The following is a 19,705-nucleotide window of genomic DNA, read 5'->3' as shown; positions in this document are numbered from 1 at the left end:
ACAGCCGCTGGGGTGACCTTCTTATCGCTTTACACGGGAGACATTGTATTTTATGTCACAAAAGCTACCCTGATGACGGTGGGAATGGCAGTGGATACATACAACGCAGTGAATGAAAACGAAAACTACTATATGCAACATATATATGGTATAGGGCAATAGCGCAGTGCCAGTGTTATGCCAGTTTAATTATCAATGCTATGTTAAATGCAACGCCGCCATCAACAAAAAGGCAAAAGGAAGAAGACAAACTAGGTAAAGAACAGTTTTTTTGTCTGACTGGCTATTAGCTTTATTTCTGAAAGACTGGAACCATGGAGACGGCGCCCAAGGTTGTTACACCACACAAACCAATAACACTGGGCAATTAGTAGAATACTAACAAGAGTACTGAATCCGCTGCAGTTTTGATTTTTGAACTCCTCCAACAAAGTTAGATAACATTAATAAAGACAAGCTGGATGGTGAATCAAATAATAAAATACTACATTATGTATACTTATAAATTAAAGTTGCTTATTCTCTCTCCCCCTGAAGAGAAAAACGACATGCTGCCTGAGGTAACACAACGTAACTCTTATGGCGTGGTGTACACTAGAAACAAACACTCCTCGGTCTCAGTTCGCTGTACCGCCAATCAACGCTTCATAATTTTTGGTTCGATGAGATACAGATCCTTTCAGCAAACTCTTGTGCATCAGACCCCCACCCCTCAGAAAAACTGCAAGCTGTATGTTTCATGTGTTTTAAAATGATGGTGCAATGTTACTGCTGTACCTGACGTGATGCAATGGCGAATTTGCACACAGTGAGACCGGTAGAATCTTGCTGGTGAACGATTCAGTCTTAGCGCACACGTTAAAAATGGCACGGAATGAATTGTCTCGAATTTTTTGCGCTAACTATGCCAGGAATACTTTGGTACTGTAAATCGCGCTCGTCAGCTGCGCAAACTTGGAGTTGACATTAACTAGATCATTTCTGCTTAGCTGCAGCGTGGGTCTCATGATGAAGATAAAGCTCCCGGGTTTGCTCTCGTAAACCTCCTGCGTAGGTACTCACCTTATATACGTGGTTGCCCGATATCTCTAAGCTAGAGCCCACTTGTTAACGCACTTACGGCAGAATCAACCACAGTGCTTCTTGAAATGCATAGTCACACCAGTTTCTATTCAATAAGATTGTGTTCCTTCGGGTTTACAAATAAAACTTTATTTCCCTGCTGGGGGCAACAAAAAGGAATGCATTCTTTTCTTAAGACAAAACTCCAGGAGGGTTGTTCTTCCCGTATGTTGTCACACCGGTTGATATGAAAGAACATAGGCCCAACAGCAGCGGGTTCTGCACGAAGCGCATTTGCTAAACGCAGGTAATGCAAGCCACGCAAGTGTTTGGTGTCAGTTGAACAGCGTGATAGACTGCATCTCATCCTGAAGAGACGAAATACACCCGGCCCTTCCAGAATTCTTTAAGTAAAGGGAATAAATCTCATTAGGGGACGTCCTCAAAACAAAAATGAAAAGAGAATAATTCCTTGTTTTTTGTCTTCTGTTTTCTTTTCTTTGCTCTCGTACTTTTTTGAAAAAAGCTTCCGCAGTCCTGGTCCTTTTTAGAACTATACTGCACGCTTAGCATGATCGTGGTTTCCTTTAGCCAAAAAACCGAGCTTAGGACACATTTTCAAGCCCTTTAAATAAGCACAGTTTCGTTAATAAAGCGCGCTTACGCCTGCATGGGACACTCCCGGATGGTCGGTCAAGATTTGGTTGCTTTTCTGCTTAAAATTCTAGCGATGGCAAAACAACTCGCATGTAATATTCTTTATTAAAAGATTACCGTGCATATCTTTATCGCAAAATATCATCACTGATACAAGACCCGGTTCACGTCCAAGGCGGCCAGAATTATGTCCCTGCAAATGATGCGCCCAAATAATTTAGCCTTCGGACAGTATTTGAAGGCCATCCTAGGCCTCCTTGTACCAGAGGCTGTCGAGAATGGAAACGCGTCATTCGATGACTGCGCCTGTGCTGATGGGCCCTGGACGCCGCGTGGGGAGCTCGAGGCAGGCGACCGGGACGGGCCGAGCGACAACCCACATCCCTCGGAGTTCCGTCGCTTCCGGTGAGCCGCCACCGGTCCTGCCATTCCAGGACAATCCCTTTACAGACGGTACAACCTGCAGGAAATATGCGCTGGGTTAGGCAATGTACTTCAGATGGTGTTCAGACATCAAGTTCAAACACTGGCCCACTCAATATTTGGGGAGAGATCTGCGAACACCGATTCCTGGTGAAACATGCGGGTTCGGGTTCTGCCCAGCATGGTTAAAAAGTAAGGAAGGAGGGAAGAAACGTAATCCTAGATATAGTGAAAGCTACTTATTCGAACTTCAATAATTCTACGGTAATTCTTCAATAATTCGAACTGTACGATTTGATCCGGCCATGCTCCAGAGACGCCTGTCTAGAAAAAAATCCGTTAATTCGAGCGCAATATATACCCCTGTCACACGCGCCAACCTAATGTCATTGTAGACGAATGAGATTCGTTTCAAATGACATTCGTTTTCTGCATAGGTGCTACACGAACAAACCAAATGTCATTCACGTGTGATGTCGATGGCAATCGGTAGTATACTTGGCGCACTCGAAATTGCATAGAATGATGATGTAATCCAGATAAGCGTTTATACTTTGAGAAAAAGTGTCTAAAATGCTTTAGCATGCGTTATGCGCTCTCTTTTTAGGCCGTAATTTGTTGCAATAAGTCATACGAAGCCAAGACAAATAACAAGGAGATCCGCCATGATCCATACCGCAATTTGTCCACAAACATGGCGGCGCGCGGGGACGACGCCGCGATGAGCGACGTGAAAAAGGCTGTCGCCGAGCGAACGTCTCGCTCTCGGACCATTGCGTGCGTTCGTTTGGGTTTCCCGCGGCATTGCGGGCGCGCGCATTTTCCGTCCCCATGCCGACGGCAGCCATGTTGAAATGGTTGAAAGTTGGAAAAGCCGGGAACCCATGCGGTCACACTGAAAGCGGAAGTAATTCATACAAAGTGCTCAATAAAGCAAGCGAAAGCTTTTAAAACAGGCAAGATCAAATAAAAAGTGGACAACAATAAGTTTCTTATTTTTTTTTAAGATATTTTTTTCTGGTCTTCTGCTGTTGAGAGTACGCAGTTGGTCCGAATTCACAGTCGAATGAGTTCTCTGGACTCATTTGGTGCCGAATGTCATTCGCAGCGAATGTCATTAGACTGAGCCCGTGTGACAGCAGACGAATGTCATTTGAAACGAATCTCATTCGTCTAAAATGACATTAGGTTGGCGCGTGTGACAGGGGTATTGACGGATAATTCGAACTGCCCGCCACCGGCCAGAGGAACAAACCCGCTTCACACACCCTAGGTGGCGGAGCCTCCCCAACGGAGAGAAGAGTCGAAAAAGAAGGTAAAATCGGGTGAGACCAATCTGGAACCCCGAGGAGGACGTTTTGGAAAATGTTTCTTTGAGGACTGCGCCGATGTAGACGCCAGTGCAGTTGTGTGTAGCGTGCTGACAGATGGAGAGAGAGAGAGACAGAGAGAGAGAGAGAGAGAGAGAGAGAGAGAGAGAGAGAGAGAGAGAGAGAGAGAGAGAGAGAGAGAGAGAGAGAGAGAGAGAGATTTAGTCGCCTGCAGAGCGGTTTCGGACGACCCTCTCACGAGAGGTTCATCCTAGCCGTGACGCGGCCTGGACGTCGTCCCAGCTGGACCCCAGGACCTGCGCCCTTGCTTCCCCGATCGGGTCGGCTCCCCTCTGTGGGGTCACTCGGTCGCTGCAAACCTAGGGCCGCCGAGACCTGCTGGACTGCCTGGAGTTGCACGTCGTAGTCATAAGTCCACTTCGCCGCCTCTAAGTGTGGTGGAAGCGTCGTTTGTTCTGCTGACTTCGTCGCGCTGATTCTGCAGTCCCACATGATATGGGTCAGCGTGGCCCGCTCACACGCACAGAGTTTGCACACATCACTGTCGTACACCATTGGGCACATGTACTTCGCGAGCACCGGGGTGATCACGGAGTCCGTCTGTAATTGTCTGTATATACGGCCTCCTCCCGAGTCAACCTCGGGTGGGGAGGCGGCATCGTTCGTCGACACAGTCTGTACCACCGCACAACGTCGTTGTAGCTGGTCATCGTATCCTTGGTTCCGTCGTAGTCTTCGGCGCCTGCGTCCACGTCGTCCGAGGCGGCCTGGTCGCTGTTCGTCGAGCGGCGTGCAAGTCCTCGCGCGACGGCGTTGGCCGTCTCGTTGCGGTTCGCGTTGCCCACCTGGCCCGCTGACAGATAAAAAGCATTTAACCATAGGTCAGAAGCGCAATATTTGCTGCTGCCAGTCGCGACAAGGAGGGGGTGGGTGGGCTGGGTGGAAGGACGAAGCACCGGTGCAGACGTCCCCTCGGAAGTCACGGCTTGATTGTATGTATGGGCACGGTCTCTCGATCACGCGCACGCAAGGTGCGCTTGATCGAGGGGCCGTGGTATGGGCCTCGTGCACTGATATGGTGGCGCCACTGATGTGCATTGTTCAGCGCCATCTTGCGGACAACGAAGCCACAACTTGTGAATTCCGCAAGCAGGCGACGTCCCGTAGCATGTGCAGTGCAGTGCAGTACGATTATCAGAATAAAAATAATGAATTGCCGTATTCTTTTGCAGTGCGCTACGAACAGCCAAACAACTAGTACTTTAATGAACAGAAAACGTTCGCAAGGGTGACAGGAAAGCGATTCATGACAACAAAACCAGTTGTATAGAAGCGCGGGTCTCCGTGTAGCGTGTACAATGTCATTTCACAACGGCTTCAACTGATCGAATATCAGCGGCGCCGCTCAAATGATAGATAGATATAAAAAGACGAAAACCCGCAAGCCAACTTCCGAGGATAAAGAGTGCAGGAGTGAGTGCGTGTGTGACCATCGCCTACTGGGAGCGATAACGTGGGTGTGAGAGAAGGCGCGGATGCTCCACCAATGGAGAAACTGTTCTGTGGGCCGTGGACCCCCTAAGAGCATGATCTGACTGCGCAACGTCCCAGCGGCGGCGGCAACTCTTTAGCGGCTTTAGTGGATTCCATTCAGCTTTAAATACCGGTCAGGGCATAACTTCCATAACCCAAAAGTTGGCGGACAGCTTAGTGGGAGAAGACCGGCGACGCGACTCCACAGTGCTCGTAGAAGCGAATGTCTCCCGTGTAAACTCCACTGTGCCTTGTCGGTGACAGGAAGTGATTTGATGTCACTTGTTTGTGTGGCATTGAGGCGACATGTTGTGTTTGTGTGGCATTGAGGCGACACCCAGTATATGCGGCTTCAAGAGCCGAAGATTCAGTTTGTAGAGGTAGGTTTAGCGCAGCAAAACTTCAACTGAAATTGCTGAAACTACGATGGGTGTTCGTTGGATGGGTTCAAAAATGTCGCTTCTCTTCTATTTTCAAATGAGTTCATATGTTAATAGGCGTGTACCTAACATGAGTGTATTTTTGGACGTAGAATGCGCCTGAGGAAGCTTTCATGATAGCCTGTATACGTTCATTTAACTCGTCCACCCTTCTATTACTCGACATAACCACGGGCCTGAATATGGTAAAGCGCACAACGGTAGCTATGATTTTACATGAATGGTTCCCGTCGCATTTGTAGGGCCGATGAAAAAAAAAAGCCGTTTGGAATAATGGAGATCGTTTCAAAGCTGATAGAGTTGTACGTGTTGTTCGTGTACTACATGCCAGCGTACGTATATTTTCATGTGCTCGTGCACCTTATCTGTGCCAGCAAAAGAATTTTGAGCAACACGCTCCACTTAACTCGTTTAACTTTAACTCGTTGGACCTACTGTGGCAGAAGCACAAACTACAAATTGTCCAGGGCCATATGTTTGAGATATGTTTGAGTCATATTTCAATAAAACTGTATATGCGAGTCTCCGAATTGTGGCTGGTTTGTGTCCATCTGTTAATTGTGGCGCTGCGTAACGTAGACTTTTACGTTCATTGTGTTTTCGTTTTAAGGCTATCTTTATATTTAGCCGGCACGACTATACGTACTATGGAAGCATACATATACATGGGATGCTCCATGTGTTTCCTGATTCGTGCACACTCAAACCATAAGTCTTTATGGAGCGCTACAAAAAATAAACACTCGTTCCGTTTTGTTGGATACACAGCATTTTTTTCGCAGCGGTCCCACGCCAAATGGAATGAAGATACGCAAATGCACCTATGGTTCTGTTTTTTATTATTATTTCATGTCCGCTACTATGTCTTCTCCGGCACGTCGGCGTCGCAAGCAGCTGATACGTGTCGTCGGCTTGTATTAGAGAAGTGGCGCTTTCTAAAATGTTCTAGCAAGCCCCACAAGAGGAATACTTGTATTGAAATAACAACTGCGAACGTAACAAAACGAGGCTTTCCTGTTGGTGTTGTAATTGATCTCCGTTGCGAACTGTTATAAGTGTTTATTTTCTTCTTTGGAAAGAACGCCACCGCCGCTACCAAGTGGCGCCCCGTGTTTCCCTGAAACGGCAGTGCACGAGGCCCATAGCCCATTTGTGTCAGTTTTAACCGAGGCGAAGAGGAGGCATTCCGCTAAATTATCTCGGCAGATCAGAAAGTGCTGGCCGTTGGTTTCAGGGACAAACAGTAGGCTACGGTACAGCAACATTTCCAAGCATCAAATTGACAGGCTCTACTGCTTCACAATCGCATTGTACTGTTGCTCTTCAGGTTTATTAGTTCTAACTTTCATCGCTTCGAACGGAGATGGTTTCCACTTCCTAATAAACGAGCTTTTACACTCCCGGTAAAGCTATAGTGGATAGTAGCCCTACCATACTAGAATCAGCAGGACAAAACGGCCCTGCTTCCCCTGAGAAGAACTTATAGGCCCTGTAGTATAGTGCAGTATAGAGGACCTGCGGTCTGGCCGATCAGCGATACAGGAGAGGGTGCTAAGAACCTTCCGGCTAAGACCGGACAGGACACCATAATAACATAAATCTAGACACTAAGTACACCTAATAGGGGGACACTTACATTAGCTGGGCTATTAAAGGACCTTCCCAGCATTAAGTGGGATAAGCGAAATGAAGGGCCTCGCACGGCCCTTAACATCTAAAATGCTTTCGGAAGGTCGGCAATGACCGTAAATAGGGGTCAAGTTCTCAGATCTTCTGAGGTCAAGGCCTCAGACCTATGAAAGTCATGAGACCTTTATGGGTCTGCTGAAGGTCTAGTTTTTTTAGAACCGTGATTTGGTTTTATGTCATGCTTTTAAGTAAATGCGTCAGCATTTCTATGTGGACTCGATGAGAAAACCGGTATGGACATTTCTAAGGTTTTGCTGCGTTAAAAAATGCCGTATTAAGAAAACTAAGCGTAATATATAGAAATAAATTTGATGGCTATAAATGAAAATCTGTGGCGATGAGATTCCAACAAATGACTTCTCAGCTTGAATCAGGACATTTAAACCCATTACGCTATTGGTTAGTCGTCGTTAACCGTTAAAAAGGGTTTGTGTCTATTGTATTGGCCGGCTAATTTGGTCACAGCGTTCTAGGAACGCCACCGCGTCAAGCAGAATACATTCCAGAAACTCGCTCGTCCCCGTCTAGCCGTGCACGCTGTCTCTGCGTCCCGCCATGGATGCGCCATGGCCTGTCGTGCGGTGCGACAAATTGAATCGCGGTATATCGAGCGTCATCGGGAACAAAGAGTTCACTTGGAAAATGACTAAGCACCCGGCACAAGCACGGAATAACGAATGGCACCGAGAAAAAGAGCGAGGTCGGACGAGAAGTAAGGCCAGGCAAAACGCGACAAAGATGCGGACCGCCGGCGTGAGCAACGCGCCGACGCCGGTCATAAAAAACAAAAAAGCGGGTACCCCCTCGCGACAACTGCTTTAGACAGAAGATCCTTGAAGACGAATTCACAACGTCGTGAAAGGTCTGCGGCCGGTTGTGGTTTCCGTCCGACGTAACAAATGCGGAGGTGAACCACGTGCACAGGCTACCTCAATCATTTGACGTGAATTGAAGTTGCGAAACACGCTGCTTAAATAAACATTTACTTTAGCCTGGCCCGAAATGATGTACCCGCGAACGGCAGGGAGTACCTGCCCGTAAGTACCACGCGAGAGAGAGAGAAACAACTTTATTGACAGTCCGGCATGGGATGGGGGGTGGGGTGAGACGGGCGTGCTAGACAGCCTGGGGCGGCAGCCTACTCATGCCAACCCGTGAGGGTGACGTTTTCGGCTGCTGTCTCGCCAGGATGTCCAGCACGTGCTGGACCACGTCTCTTTGGTCTCCAGGGTCTTGGCTTGTGATCTTGCTGCGCATGGCAGGAGGCATTGCTTCGTCTAGGCGGTCTGGGGGGGTGCAGTTCCAGAGCAAGTGTCTCTGGGTGGCTCTTGCTTGTTGACATTGTTGACAGATGTCTGTTGTATATACGGCGGGGCATATGTGTCGTGCCAGTACGGGTGTCCATATAGCCTGTGCTTGTATTTGTCGTAGTGTAGTAGCTTCCTTGCGGGTGAGGTCTCGATGGGGGGGTGGGAAGAGGCATCTATTTGTTCTGTACCACTGGAGAATGTCTCCGTAGGAGGTGATGGAGTATTCATCGTCATTGGACCGAGGTGCCGGGTGAATCGAGGGGCGGGGTGGGGACCCGCGGCTGGTTAGCGCGTGTGCCTCCATGTCTGCCTCTTCATTCCGGTTCGGTCCTGTGTCTAACTGCCCAGCGTGTGCGGGGAACCACTTGATGGTAATGTTGGGGCCTGATGATATTGTGGAGCATATTCTGGCAGTTGTATTATTGACGTTGTTTGTAGCGAAGTTGAGTATGGCCGTTTTCGAGTCGCTGAGGACCGTGCGGCATTTCGGAAGCGTAAGTGCCAGTGCAATGGCCAGCTCTTCGGCTTGTGTGGGTGTCTTGCACTGTATGCTCCCAGATGTTTGGAGTATCCCAGTGTCGGATGCGAGGACGGCTGCTACATACGTATCTGGTTGTTGGGGGTATTGTGCTATGTCCACGTAGTAGGCGTGTGGGTCTTTGACGTGCCACTTCGTAAGGGCCGTGGCTCTCGCCGACCGTCTCTCTTGATGAGCCTGTGGGTGCATGTGCTTAGGTAAGGGGGGAATCCGTAGGCGTTGGGCGAGAGTCCGGGGTAGCGGAGTTGCTTTCTTTGGAGCCGTTGTAGGTGTATTGAGTCCGATTCTTTGTAGTATTGCTCGCCCTGTCCTGGTCTGGGACAGTCTGTGATACTGAGCTGTGCTTTGGGCTTCTGCGATTTCGTCTGTCGTATTATGTACTCCTAGTGCGAGCATGCGGTCCGTATGGACCTCTCCCTGTATGTAAACACCGTGACGTCACGAAGCGCACGTGCGCGACGGGTGGCGCCTGCTGGCGGCCGCGAAATGCGGCTTCGGTTGGCAGAACGTGCCTGCGCCGCCGGCCCGGCCTGGCCGCGCGGTGCCCGAAAAGAACGATGTGCCGATGGTTCGGGCCGTCGCTGGCCGCCTACATTACAGGTGGGGGTCTAGCTATCCTAGCTGCGGACGTCGCACCTCCATGTAGCTTTCTACACCAACAACCTCCGCAACACTTTCGTATATGACGAGTGACGCTCTCGGATAATCAGTGCGTGACAGCATTAACGAGTCTCTGAAGATTGGTGCGTTTGCGACGCGTTCCAAGAATGTTTTGTTATGATGCTTTATGTTAGGACACATACCAAGGAAAGCTCATTCATTGTTGTTTTCGAGGTCCGCTTAAGCTGAGCGCGGTGCCTCAGTCTCTGCGTCGCCCGGATATACAGTGGCTTACGAACGATTTCATGTCGAGGGGGGAAAGGAAAGGTAAAGCATGAAAAGATTAAAAAGAAGGCAAAGCATGAAAAGATTAAAAAGTAAAATTAGCAGCAACAAAACAAAAATATAAAGATCAAAAACCAAAAATTATTCAAATAAAATTATCGCGATGATGTCGTGCTCTACGTAGGTGACCGATTGCTTTGTTACATTTTTCCCCAGTAAAATAGCAAAACGGCTCATCGCCATTGTGAGAGTAACATAGCAGCCACATATTGTTAGTGCGTATAGCTTGCGACAGTGGCACTGAAATAATTATCCGTACTCATTATTTCATGATAGTTAAAGTTAGTGTCCTTGCACACCCGCTGAATTCACCGGCGTCGGGAGGCCGCAACAAAAGAATACATTCACTGAGTCCGTTCGCTTAGGGCCAACAGATATCGAGTTTTTTCGAGACGCGTGAGCGGCCCATCGCACGCCGAAGGCATGATGCTACATGCATGTGAGCACGGCAAGCATATCAGTTTTGCCGCGTCCTCAAGGCATAATATTATTGATCAAGGTAAAACTTTATTGCACTTACAAGCAATGAATTTCGTTCGTCTTGAACAGATCTCCCCATACAACCAAACTTGTCGCGGTCGATTTGGCGGCAGGCGGCTATCGCGGATACTTCTTCGAAACATTTATTTCGCGTAGCTAAGCAGGTCAGGCATTCATTGTATTTTTAATACAGTACTCTATCTCATCAAAACATGACAATATTTCCCAGCAAGAAAGTTTCCATCTGACCCCAACCCCCGGTACTATTTCTGCTGGTACTACATGATAGCAGATGGTTAATAAACAGCATCATTTCATGGCAGTAATCAGCGCGGACTGCTAATGTAGACGATATGACTGCGCTTTGAAGAACAGCAGAAGTTCGAGAATTAGAAACGTTGCTATGAGTAAGAGCGGACGATGTCGCTGCTTGGGCTGCTAGCCTCTTCGGCGCATTGCGCGCATCCACAATACCTGCCGAATTTACCAGTTTGGGGACGCGGCAAAGCCTAGCTGATGCCGCTGATTTCGCTCGCACGATTTGCTTAGCCCAGAGCACAGCAACCCACCGGCATCAGAAAACCGAACACATAAACACAAACTCCACTTCTGCGCGCGTCTAATGCAGCCTCACTGCATACGCGCCGCGCGCGGGTCCGAATGTTTTGCCAACCACCCTCCCGGCCACACCCAGCACGTGCGCTCGCCATGACGTCACGGCCGCCGCGTGACGTACCCCGGGAGAGGTCCATTGGTGTGGGCGTATAGTCCCAGTGCTGTCTTGTAGGTTCGTCTGATCATTGCATCTATCTTTAGCTTTTCGGCCGCCTTCCAGTTGTGGAAGGATGCCACGTAAGCGATGTGACTTAGTGCAAAGGATTGGGTGAGTCTAAGTAGACTATCTTCTCTCATGTCTTGGTATCGCGTGGCCACTTTCCGGAGGAGTTGAGTGGCCATCGTGAGCTTGGCGTGGAGTTTCTGCACTGTGACGTTGTTGTGGTGCGAGTCTTGTATGTGCAACCCGAGCACTCTGATCGTTGGGACTTGTGTTATCGGCATTCCGTCCTGGGTGACCACATTGATGGGGGTGTGTTGTTTGGTTGGCCTTCTCGTTCCTGGTGGTGGGATCACTAGAAGTTCGGATTTTGTTGGCGAACATTTGAGTCCAGTGGGGCGTAGATGTTCTTCGACTGCAGTGACGGCTTCTTGGAGGGCCGCTTCTATCTGGCTGTCACTACCCCCTGTTGACCACAACGTGATGTCATCTGCATAGATCGTGTACCGGATGTTACTAACTTGTTCGAGTCTTCTAGCTACGCCGATCATGACTATGTTAAACAGCAGAGGGGAGATTACGGAGCCTTGTGGGGCGCCCGTGCTTCCCAGCTGCTTGGGTGGGAGTTGCAGTTCCCCTGCCACGAGCCTTGTGATTCGGTTGGTCAGGAAGTCCTTGATATACGCGAAAGTTCGCTGTCCCATATTGAGGTTGGACACTTGCTGAAGTATTGCCGAGTGGTGTACGTTGTCAAAGGCTCCTTGAAGATCTAGTCCGAGTACTGCTCTGTTGTCCAGGGTGGGGAATTTTCGATCAATGATTTCGTGCTTGAGAAGCAACATGGCGCCTTGGGTGCATAATTTGGCTCGAAATCCCAACATCGTGTCTGGGTAGATGTCGGATTCTTCCAGGAACCGTTGCCAGCGATTGAGGAGTACGTGTTCGAGCACCTTTCCCACACAGGATGTTAGAGATATAGGCCTCAGGTTGTCAATGTGGGATGGCTTGCCCGGTTTGGGGATGAGTACCGTTTTCGCAGTCTTCCATTGTTGCGGGAGCTTGCCCGTGCGCCAGCACTTGTTGAAGTATTTGGTTAGGGCTTCTATTGCTGTGTCGTTCAAATTTCGGAGCGCCTTGTTGGTAACTTGATCTGGGCCGGCCGCCGATTTACAGTTAATGGTTTGAAGCACTGCACGCACTTCCCATTCTTCTATATCGGCGTCTAAAAGGTCATTGGGTGCGCCTTCATAGTTTGGGAGAGGGTCTGGTGGTGTTGCAGGGAGGTACTTGGCGTCCAGGCGTCTTTGTACTTCGGCTTCTCCCAATTCTCGGACGGCTTTGTGGATGGTTCTGTTCAGCGTGTAATGTTGAGCGCCCTTGGTGGTCTGGTCGTTTAGTAGGTGGCGCAGGAGATGCCACGTTCTGCTTTTGTGAAGTTGGCCATCGGCCCCTTGACATACTGCGTGCCATTGTTGTCTGCAGAGGGTTGTGCTGTGTTGTTCTATGTCCCGGTTAAGTTGTGCTATGCGTTTTCGGAGTTTTCGGTTGTGGCGTTGGCGTTTCCATCGCTTCTTCAGGGAGTTGCGTGCTTCTAGGAGGTGCGCTAATCTACTGTCTATCATTAGAACCTCTTGCTCCGCTTCTAATGTCTGAGTTGCGTCCTTGGTTGTAGCGTTTAACAAGTTGGTCCATGCTTCTATGTCTTCGATGGTATCCGCTGTTCTCTCGTCTAGCTTTTTCCTGTATTCTTTCCAATCAGTGAGGTGCTGGCTCCATGGTTTCTGGGTAGCCGTGGCGATGGGTAGAGTAATTTCGAGTATACAATGGTCGCTACCTAGCGCTTCTCCAGTGTTCCTCCAAGTGATACTTCGTGGTGCAGTGGGTGTTCTTATGAAGGCGAGATCTGGGTTGGTGTCTCGTTGTGCCGAAGTTCCATTTCGAGTAGGTGCGTTTGAGTCGTTTAACAATTGGTAGCCTGCATCCATGGTTTCATCATAGAGGCTGTGGCCTTTGGCTGTGGTATGGGTGTATCCCCAGGCTGTATGTTGTGCATTGAAGTCTCCGCATAATAGGGTGACGTTGGGGCCGGCAAGTTGTTGTGTTTTGTGGACGAGGGTGCGAAACTTCTGTTGGTAGTGCTTGGGGTTGCTGTATATGTTGATTATGAACGTGCTTTCTCGATGTCTTCGTTTCCCGGTTACTATTTCGATTGTGGTGTGCTCGATGGCGCCGTTAGGGAGGAGGTCGTGATCGATTGAGGTGAGATTCTTCTTGACCAAGGTACAGACCCCTTGCCCTGCCCCTTTTCCAACAGTTCGAGCGCTGGGTGGCTTCGCAAAGGATCGGTATCCTGGCAGAGTTGGTGGGGTTTCGCTGTGTGTTTCTTGGAGTATTATTACGTCTGGTCTCTTGGGGCTTTGCTGTATGTATTGCTGTAATGACGCCTTCTTCCCCTGAATGCCATTGGGATTCCATTGCCAGATGAGGAGGTAATGTGGTGTTGTGGCGTTGTGTCCTGGTTAGGTGTGGCTGCTGATGCTATTCCGTCCATTGTTGAGGATGGATTGAGGCGTGTTGCGGGTGAGTTCCTGACGTTGTTTGCGCTTTTATGAGCGATTCCAGCGTTGCCTGTATGTTCTGGATCATTGCCATCATTTGTTGGCATGTTTGTCCGAGAGCGTCGAGGCGTTGCTCCACCCCGTCGAGGCGTTCGCTGTTTGCTTTAACGGCCTGTTCGAGTCTGTCCTGGCGTTCTTCGAGGCTGTCTAGCCTTGCGTTGAGACGATATTGTCCACTGACTGTATTGGCCGTTTGTGTGCCTACGTTTCTCATCGCTATTTACTTTTCATTTTGTTCTACTTTCCGAAAGCTTGTGTAAGGCTTAGGGTACCGATTATTACATATATTGAAAGAACTCAACCTTGCCCGTTATGCAACTATAGGTGCCTTTCTTATACCTGGTGATATCTCTGTACCAAATTTGGCCCCCGCAAGGTCCAGTTCCTAATTCAATACAGGATACTCGCCGCGGTAGCTCAGTGGCTAAAGCGTTGTGGTGCTAAGCCCAAGGACGCGGTTTCGATTCGCGGCCGCGGCGGCCGCTTTTCTGATGGATGCGAAAAGCGGAAATGCCTGTGTGTTCAAGATTTCGGCGCACGTTAAAAATCCCCAGGTTGTCAGATTTATTCCGGAGCCCTCCGATTCGACGTGCCTCATCGCCTGTGTAGAGTCGGTGCGTTAAACCTGAGAATCAATCAATCAATTCAATCCAATCCAATCCAATTCAATACAGTATAGTCATGCATCATTTTCTTTCATGGTAAAAAAAACACATGCACAAAAGGTGCTTACGACCTGGAAAACAAGCTATAATTGCGTCGCACAACCATAGCTATGCCGCGGTAGGCCTGAGTGAAAGGAGCAACATCAATCTGTTTACCATGTCTCCTACTAACATCGATCGTTATGAAAAAATATCATTTCTTCCTAAAGCAAGGTGAGAGAAGCGCGAAGGCTTTCTCACATCTAAACTACTTTCAAAGCCTTCGCTAAAAGTGCGTTCAACCTTCGCTGAAAGTGCGTCCAGTCGATCGTCCAGTCGAACTTACAAAGACTCAAATCGCAAACGAAGAATGAACCCATGCGACGATTTCTCGCGCACTAAGTAAACGCATCTACGAATATACCGATACCTGGTTTATGTGATAAAGGTCAACTATTGAACTCCTTCCTCCTTCATGATCGATGGTGTTGTGCCAAAGCTCCCAGCCCCAAAATCGTTCTACGGGGCAAATTCGTAGCACGGGGCAACGCGCCAGCAGCGGGGCCGATTCACGCCTCGTCCAAACCGGACCAAACCGCCCGCGGCCGACGGGCCCTGCCTTGGATCGCCGCAGAATCGCCTCTCCTTTTGCGTCGCGGCGGCTCCACCGAATCGTGCATCGGGTGAACGACGGGCAACCGACATGCCTGACCCGCCTGGAGGCGGCCTCGCGGAGACGACGTGGGCTTCGCCCTCCCTTTCTCCATCGTGGTGGCTCGGCTGACGCAGAGTCCTTCAATGCTAAAGCATTGATGGACTCTGGCTGACGCAATCCCTTGTCCTCCATTCGTCGGATTTCAAACTTCGGCCAGCGAGGGTGCTCATTGGAGCGATTCGATCTTCTCGGGGCCGCAGCGGACTTCCAGGGGTATAAAACCAGCCCGGAGGCAATTATCGTTCGGCATTCTTCGGCGGCACCGAGTGGAGCGGTGCTATTGCCCTTGTGCGAGCCATGTAACGCTGTTGTTACCCTTGTATCATCATCATCATCACCAGCCTTTCTACGCCCACTGCAGGGCAAAGGCCTCTCCCCATTATTCTCCAATTGCCCCGGTCCTGTGCCAACTGTGACCAATTTATCCCCGCAAACTTCGTGATCTCATCTTCCCATCTAACTTTCTGCCGCCCCCTGCAACGCTTGCCTTCTCTAGGGATCCACTCTGTTACACTTAATGACCAACGGTTATCTTGCTTTCACATTACATGCCCTGCCCAGGTCCATTTCTTCGTCTTAATTTCTACTATAATATGTCCTTAACACGCGTTTGTTCCCTGATCCACTCCGCTCTCTTCTTGTCCCTTAATGTTACATCTATCATTTTCCGCTCCATTGCCCTCTGAGTCTTTCTCAATTTAAGTTGAACCCTCTTAGTGAGCCTCCAAGTTTCTGCCCCGTAGGTGAGTACGGGTAAGATGCAGCTGTCATACACTTTCTTCTTCAGGGACAATGGTAGGCTGCTATTCATTATCTGAGAATGTCTGCCGTATGCACTCCACCTCATTCTGATCCTTCTAATTATCTCTCCCTCATGGTTGGCATCCAGGGTCACAACTCGGATCCCGGGCCCTTGTACACACTGTATATAAATGCTGCTTCGACTTTTAGTCGGCTCGAGAACTTCATCGACTCTGCGCCGCGTAGATAGCGGACGGAGCAAGGCAGCGACGCTAGACCGGTGGCTGCGCTGTGAAGGCCAGAGGCCAGACCCAACAGTGGGTGTATTGTCTTATCCAAAAGCGTTCCTTTTTCGTAATTTTTCTGTAACCGTTATGACACAATCAAAGCCCGGTTTCACGTGTCCAGAGCTCTTATCACAGCTTTTCGGTCGACGAACCGGTCTATGAGAAAATGCATTAGCTTTTTTGACAGGACGCCATCTGCACCACTGAGAAATCTTTCGCTTTAATAAAAAAAAATGTAGGTATCAAGCACTGTTTTCATGGCATGTCTGGCCAAGTTTACGAACGGGCCAATCGTACAGCACGGGTCTTCAGAGTACAGCAGGGGCCTTCACATAAGGTTTCCCCTCTACCCGGGATGAGTTTTTTTTTTTTTTTTCAAAAGTGTTGAAACTTGGGATGGTTGGTACATGATCAAAGCGATAAAAGCAGCGCGACGAACGAGACACGGGAAAGAGAAATACTTGCCCTGAGTAACAAACATTAAAAAAAAAATCAGGGCAGAGGGTGTATAGGAACGAGGCAAACCTTACGCAACAAGAAAGAAAAGAGAAGCGGGTGAAAATGAAGTTCTAAGGCCCGCAACGGGGGTAAGGGAACACGGATCAATTAAAAAAAAAACTGTGATCTCTCAAGCAGCGAGACACTGGGCATACTAACATACCGCCGCATTGCGCAATACAGAAAGCCTCGTGGACCTCGTGTGCCTTTTGGCCTCAGCAGCGACGTATTATTTCCCTTTTGCAGACTTCGGGGAGATACCGCATGCTTTGCAACGCGCAGTAAGGTGGCTGCTGACAGACCCTTTGAGCAAGTTTGCGTGTTCGTGCAGGCGATCGTTAATGGAACGTACTGTTTGTCCAATATAACACTTTTCGCGAGACAGCGGGATTTTGTAAGCAATTCTTGACGTGCATTGTACAAACTTCGCAGCGTGCTTCTTTTCGCACGACGTTTCTGCGTTGTGGCCTAAATTCACTTTTCGAGATAAACTTCCGAGCTTGTTGGGGGCTGTCAAAACCACACGTGCGCCGACCTTCCCACGACGTTCTTAAAATTATGCACCTTGTGTACGTAAGAGAAGGGACGTAAGGGCTCGTAAGGGACGTTCATGATTAAAGATTGGCGGGGAAAAAAACACAGAACAAAAGAACGAGAAGTATACGGGACAGCGCTGTTTCGTACGTCTGGTTCTTTTTTTCCAGGTATTTTCCGCGCTGATATTCAATCATGAACGTTCATTAAGACACCCAAATAACAGTCATCTGGAAGCAATTAGGGACATAATTTACAATTGTGATTTCTTGTGTCATAAAATTCTAACTGATATTGTAGTCAAGGAACTATCTCACGTATCTTTATTAGGATTCCCACCAGGCGAATTGCGTCTGGATGTGCAATAAAAGCGCACTTTTGAAGATTTCGGAATTTATTTCCCGAAAACGGATGATCTTCACTCAAGCAAGGATATTTTATAAGAAATTGCATCAAGTAGTCTCACTTCAAACTTTTTTTTCGTTCAACAATCTCTGATGTTTCGTTATTTTAGTCTATTCTTTCCGCAAAAACGGAGGTAAGATATTTTGGTATCACATACAATTCGTACTTACTCAAAAGACCCGGAAATATGGGCCAAAACCAGAGTTTCCCGTTTCCATTTACCAAACAATATTTTAAATAACTTTACAAAATTCACACCGTTTGCACAAGCACCGCATCTTTGAACGGTTGGCACGTGGTGTAAAAGTTTTCTCGCGCGGGAAATTACAACCAGGGCTTTTAGGGAACACGGGAATCAACTTTTCTTTTTTTAAATTGTAGAGGTTCGAGCGCCAGACCTGGGACGTTTGGCGTGGAATGACTCTAATGCATTCGCTTCCCAAGGGAAGGATCAGAACAAAAGTTTCTAGGATGTTTCCGGAACGTTGACAGGCCGGCAACACGAAACCGGTAACAGCCCGATGCAAGCTCCCAATTCAGCAGCTTTTAGCTGGCAGAGGCACGAACTTTGCAAGGGAGACTCACCGCTTCGGTATCGGACATTCGGCGGCCGAAGATGATGGCCACACCGTCCGCGACACAGTTGTAGATCGGCCGGTCCTCTTCCGGGAATCGCTGGAAATGCGTCAGATTAGGGTAACTTAGCAACATCTGACCAGCAAGGGCCCAGCTACACGCCCATATACCCATCCTTGTTGAACAGCAACTAATTGCACAGCATTGATGAGCTTTGGCTGTCTGAAACGCACGCAGGGAAACAAGCTCGAATAGTCGTTTTCACGTGCCGAAAATGCAGCTGTGTGCTACGGGGTGCGGCTTACTGGGGGGCTACGGATTACTTCAGACTACCTCCGAATTCTTAATCTCCGCCGGAATAGCTATCTCATGGGCGTGTTATCTCGATTGCACCACAGAAACAGCCGTGGCTGAAGCAAATTGATCTGGCAACTGCGCGCCTGTTGTAGCGGAATGCCTTAGCAGGTATCCCGAGAGTAAAACACCTTGCCTTATTTACCAAGCCAGATATAAATAGTACTACAAAATAACGTCATCCAAGGTTATAGCTGGCGTTACGATTCATGGAGAAACGGAAATGAGTCATGAAGAAAAGTGAAATTCTACGGCAAAATTTTGATACGGATATAAGTATTAGAGAAACTGTGTTTCCTAAATGTTAGCATACAAAACTACGTCATCAATTGCAAAGCCACATTGACCATAAGAAGCAAAAAAGTGACATGTTTTAAGGCGTTCGCAGCGAGTGCTGGCAGCAAAAGAGAAAGGACTGGGAATGACGGAGACCAAAAATTAGAAGTCGCTTACCGATAGCGCTACCGGGCCCCACTTGCATCCCCTTATCATTCCTTTCGGCGTCTCATACTAGCGATAACGTCATCAATGGCGTAGCCAGAAATAAATTGGAGGTGGGGAGAATGTTTTACCCCACTGGAAACAAAAAAACACAAAAAAGAGTCGGCGGCGGACGCCCAAACAATATTACACTTTTCTAAGCCATGAATTTCGTGGGGCGTTCTGGCCCCGAACCCTTGGCTACGCCTGTGAACGTCATCGCACCTCCTAGCAGCGCTTGCGAGTGCATGGCATGCATGGTGACGAGTTAGCCTTCCTCTCCTGCCCACACGCCACCTGTTGGGTGCAGCGCCTTACAGTAGCGGGGGGTTTCAGTGGGCGCCTTGGGGAGGCGCTGGGGATTTTTCGCGCATTAGTTTTCGCTCGCAGTTAACCCCGCCGACAACGCCGGCTTTTCTGCGGCACGGGGCCTTAAAGGCCAACTGCACTCAAAATTTCGACTTCTTGAAAACCCTATTTCCGTATAGTCTGCTTAAAAAGAAAGCAACATGCAAAATACAACAGCTGAAATACGCACGTGGACGCCGCAAGCGGCCAGCAAAAATCGGCGATTTTGAAACCGAAACCGAGGAGAGCGCGGCCATTGCAGTGACGTTGCAGCCGTCCAGCGAGCGGCCGGACGGTCACCAGTTCGGAAGAATGTCTGCGC

The 19,705-nt window shown here is 48.9% G+C and overlaps 1 protein-coding gene and 1 long non-coding RNA gene across 2 annotated transcripts; both read right to left on the bottom strand.

The window, feature by feature from the left end:
* Positions 1–349: 349 nt before the first annotated feature.
* LOC144170344 (uncharacterized) lies at positions 350–19,297 on the bottom strand. Its single transcript, XR_013322599.1, has 3 exons — positions 19,009–19,297; positions 18,211–18,300; positions 350–2,179 (listed from the first exon to the last, which is right to left on the bottom strand). It is a non-coding gene; the product is annotated as an uncharacterized LOC144170344 (long non-coding RNA).
* LOC144170338 (uncharacterized) lies at positions 8,206–9,381 on the bottom strand. The gene has a single exon (XM_077700082.1). It carries the CDS (start codon positions 9,377–9,379, stop codon positions 8,252–8,254), a length of 1,128 nt encoding a protein of 375 aa, XP_077556208.1. The 5' UTR covers positions 9,380–9,381; the 3' UTR covers positions 8,206–8,251.
* Positions 19,298–19,705: the final 408 nt, after the last annotated feature.

Source organism: Haemaphysalis longicornis, unplaced genomic scaffold (genome assembly GCF_048455015.1).
Source record: "Haemaphysalis longicornis isolate Haplotype H1 unplaced genomic scaffold, Haemaphysalis longicornis Haplotype H1 scaffold_1, whole genome shotgun sequence".
In the NCBI taxonomy this organism is placed as follows: Eukaryota; Metazoa; Arthropoda; class Arachnida; order Ixodida; family Ixodidae; genus Haemaphysalis; species Haemaphysalis longicornis.
The sequence above is the reverse complement of the archived record's forward strand: the minus strand, read 5'-3'. Positions and strand labels throughout refer to the sequence as shown.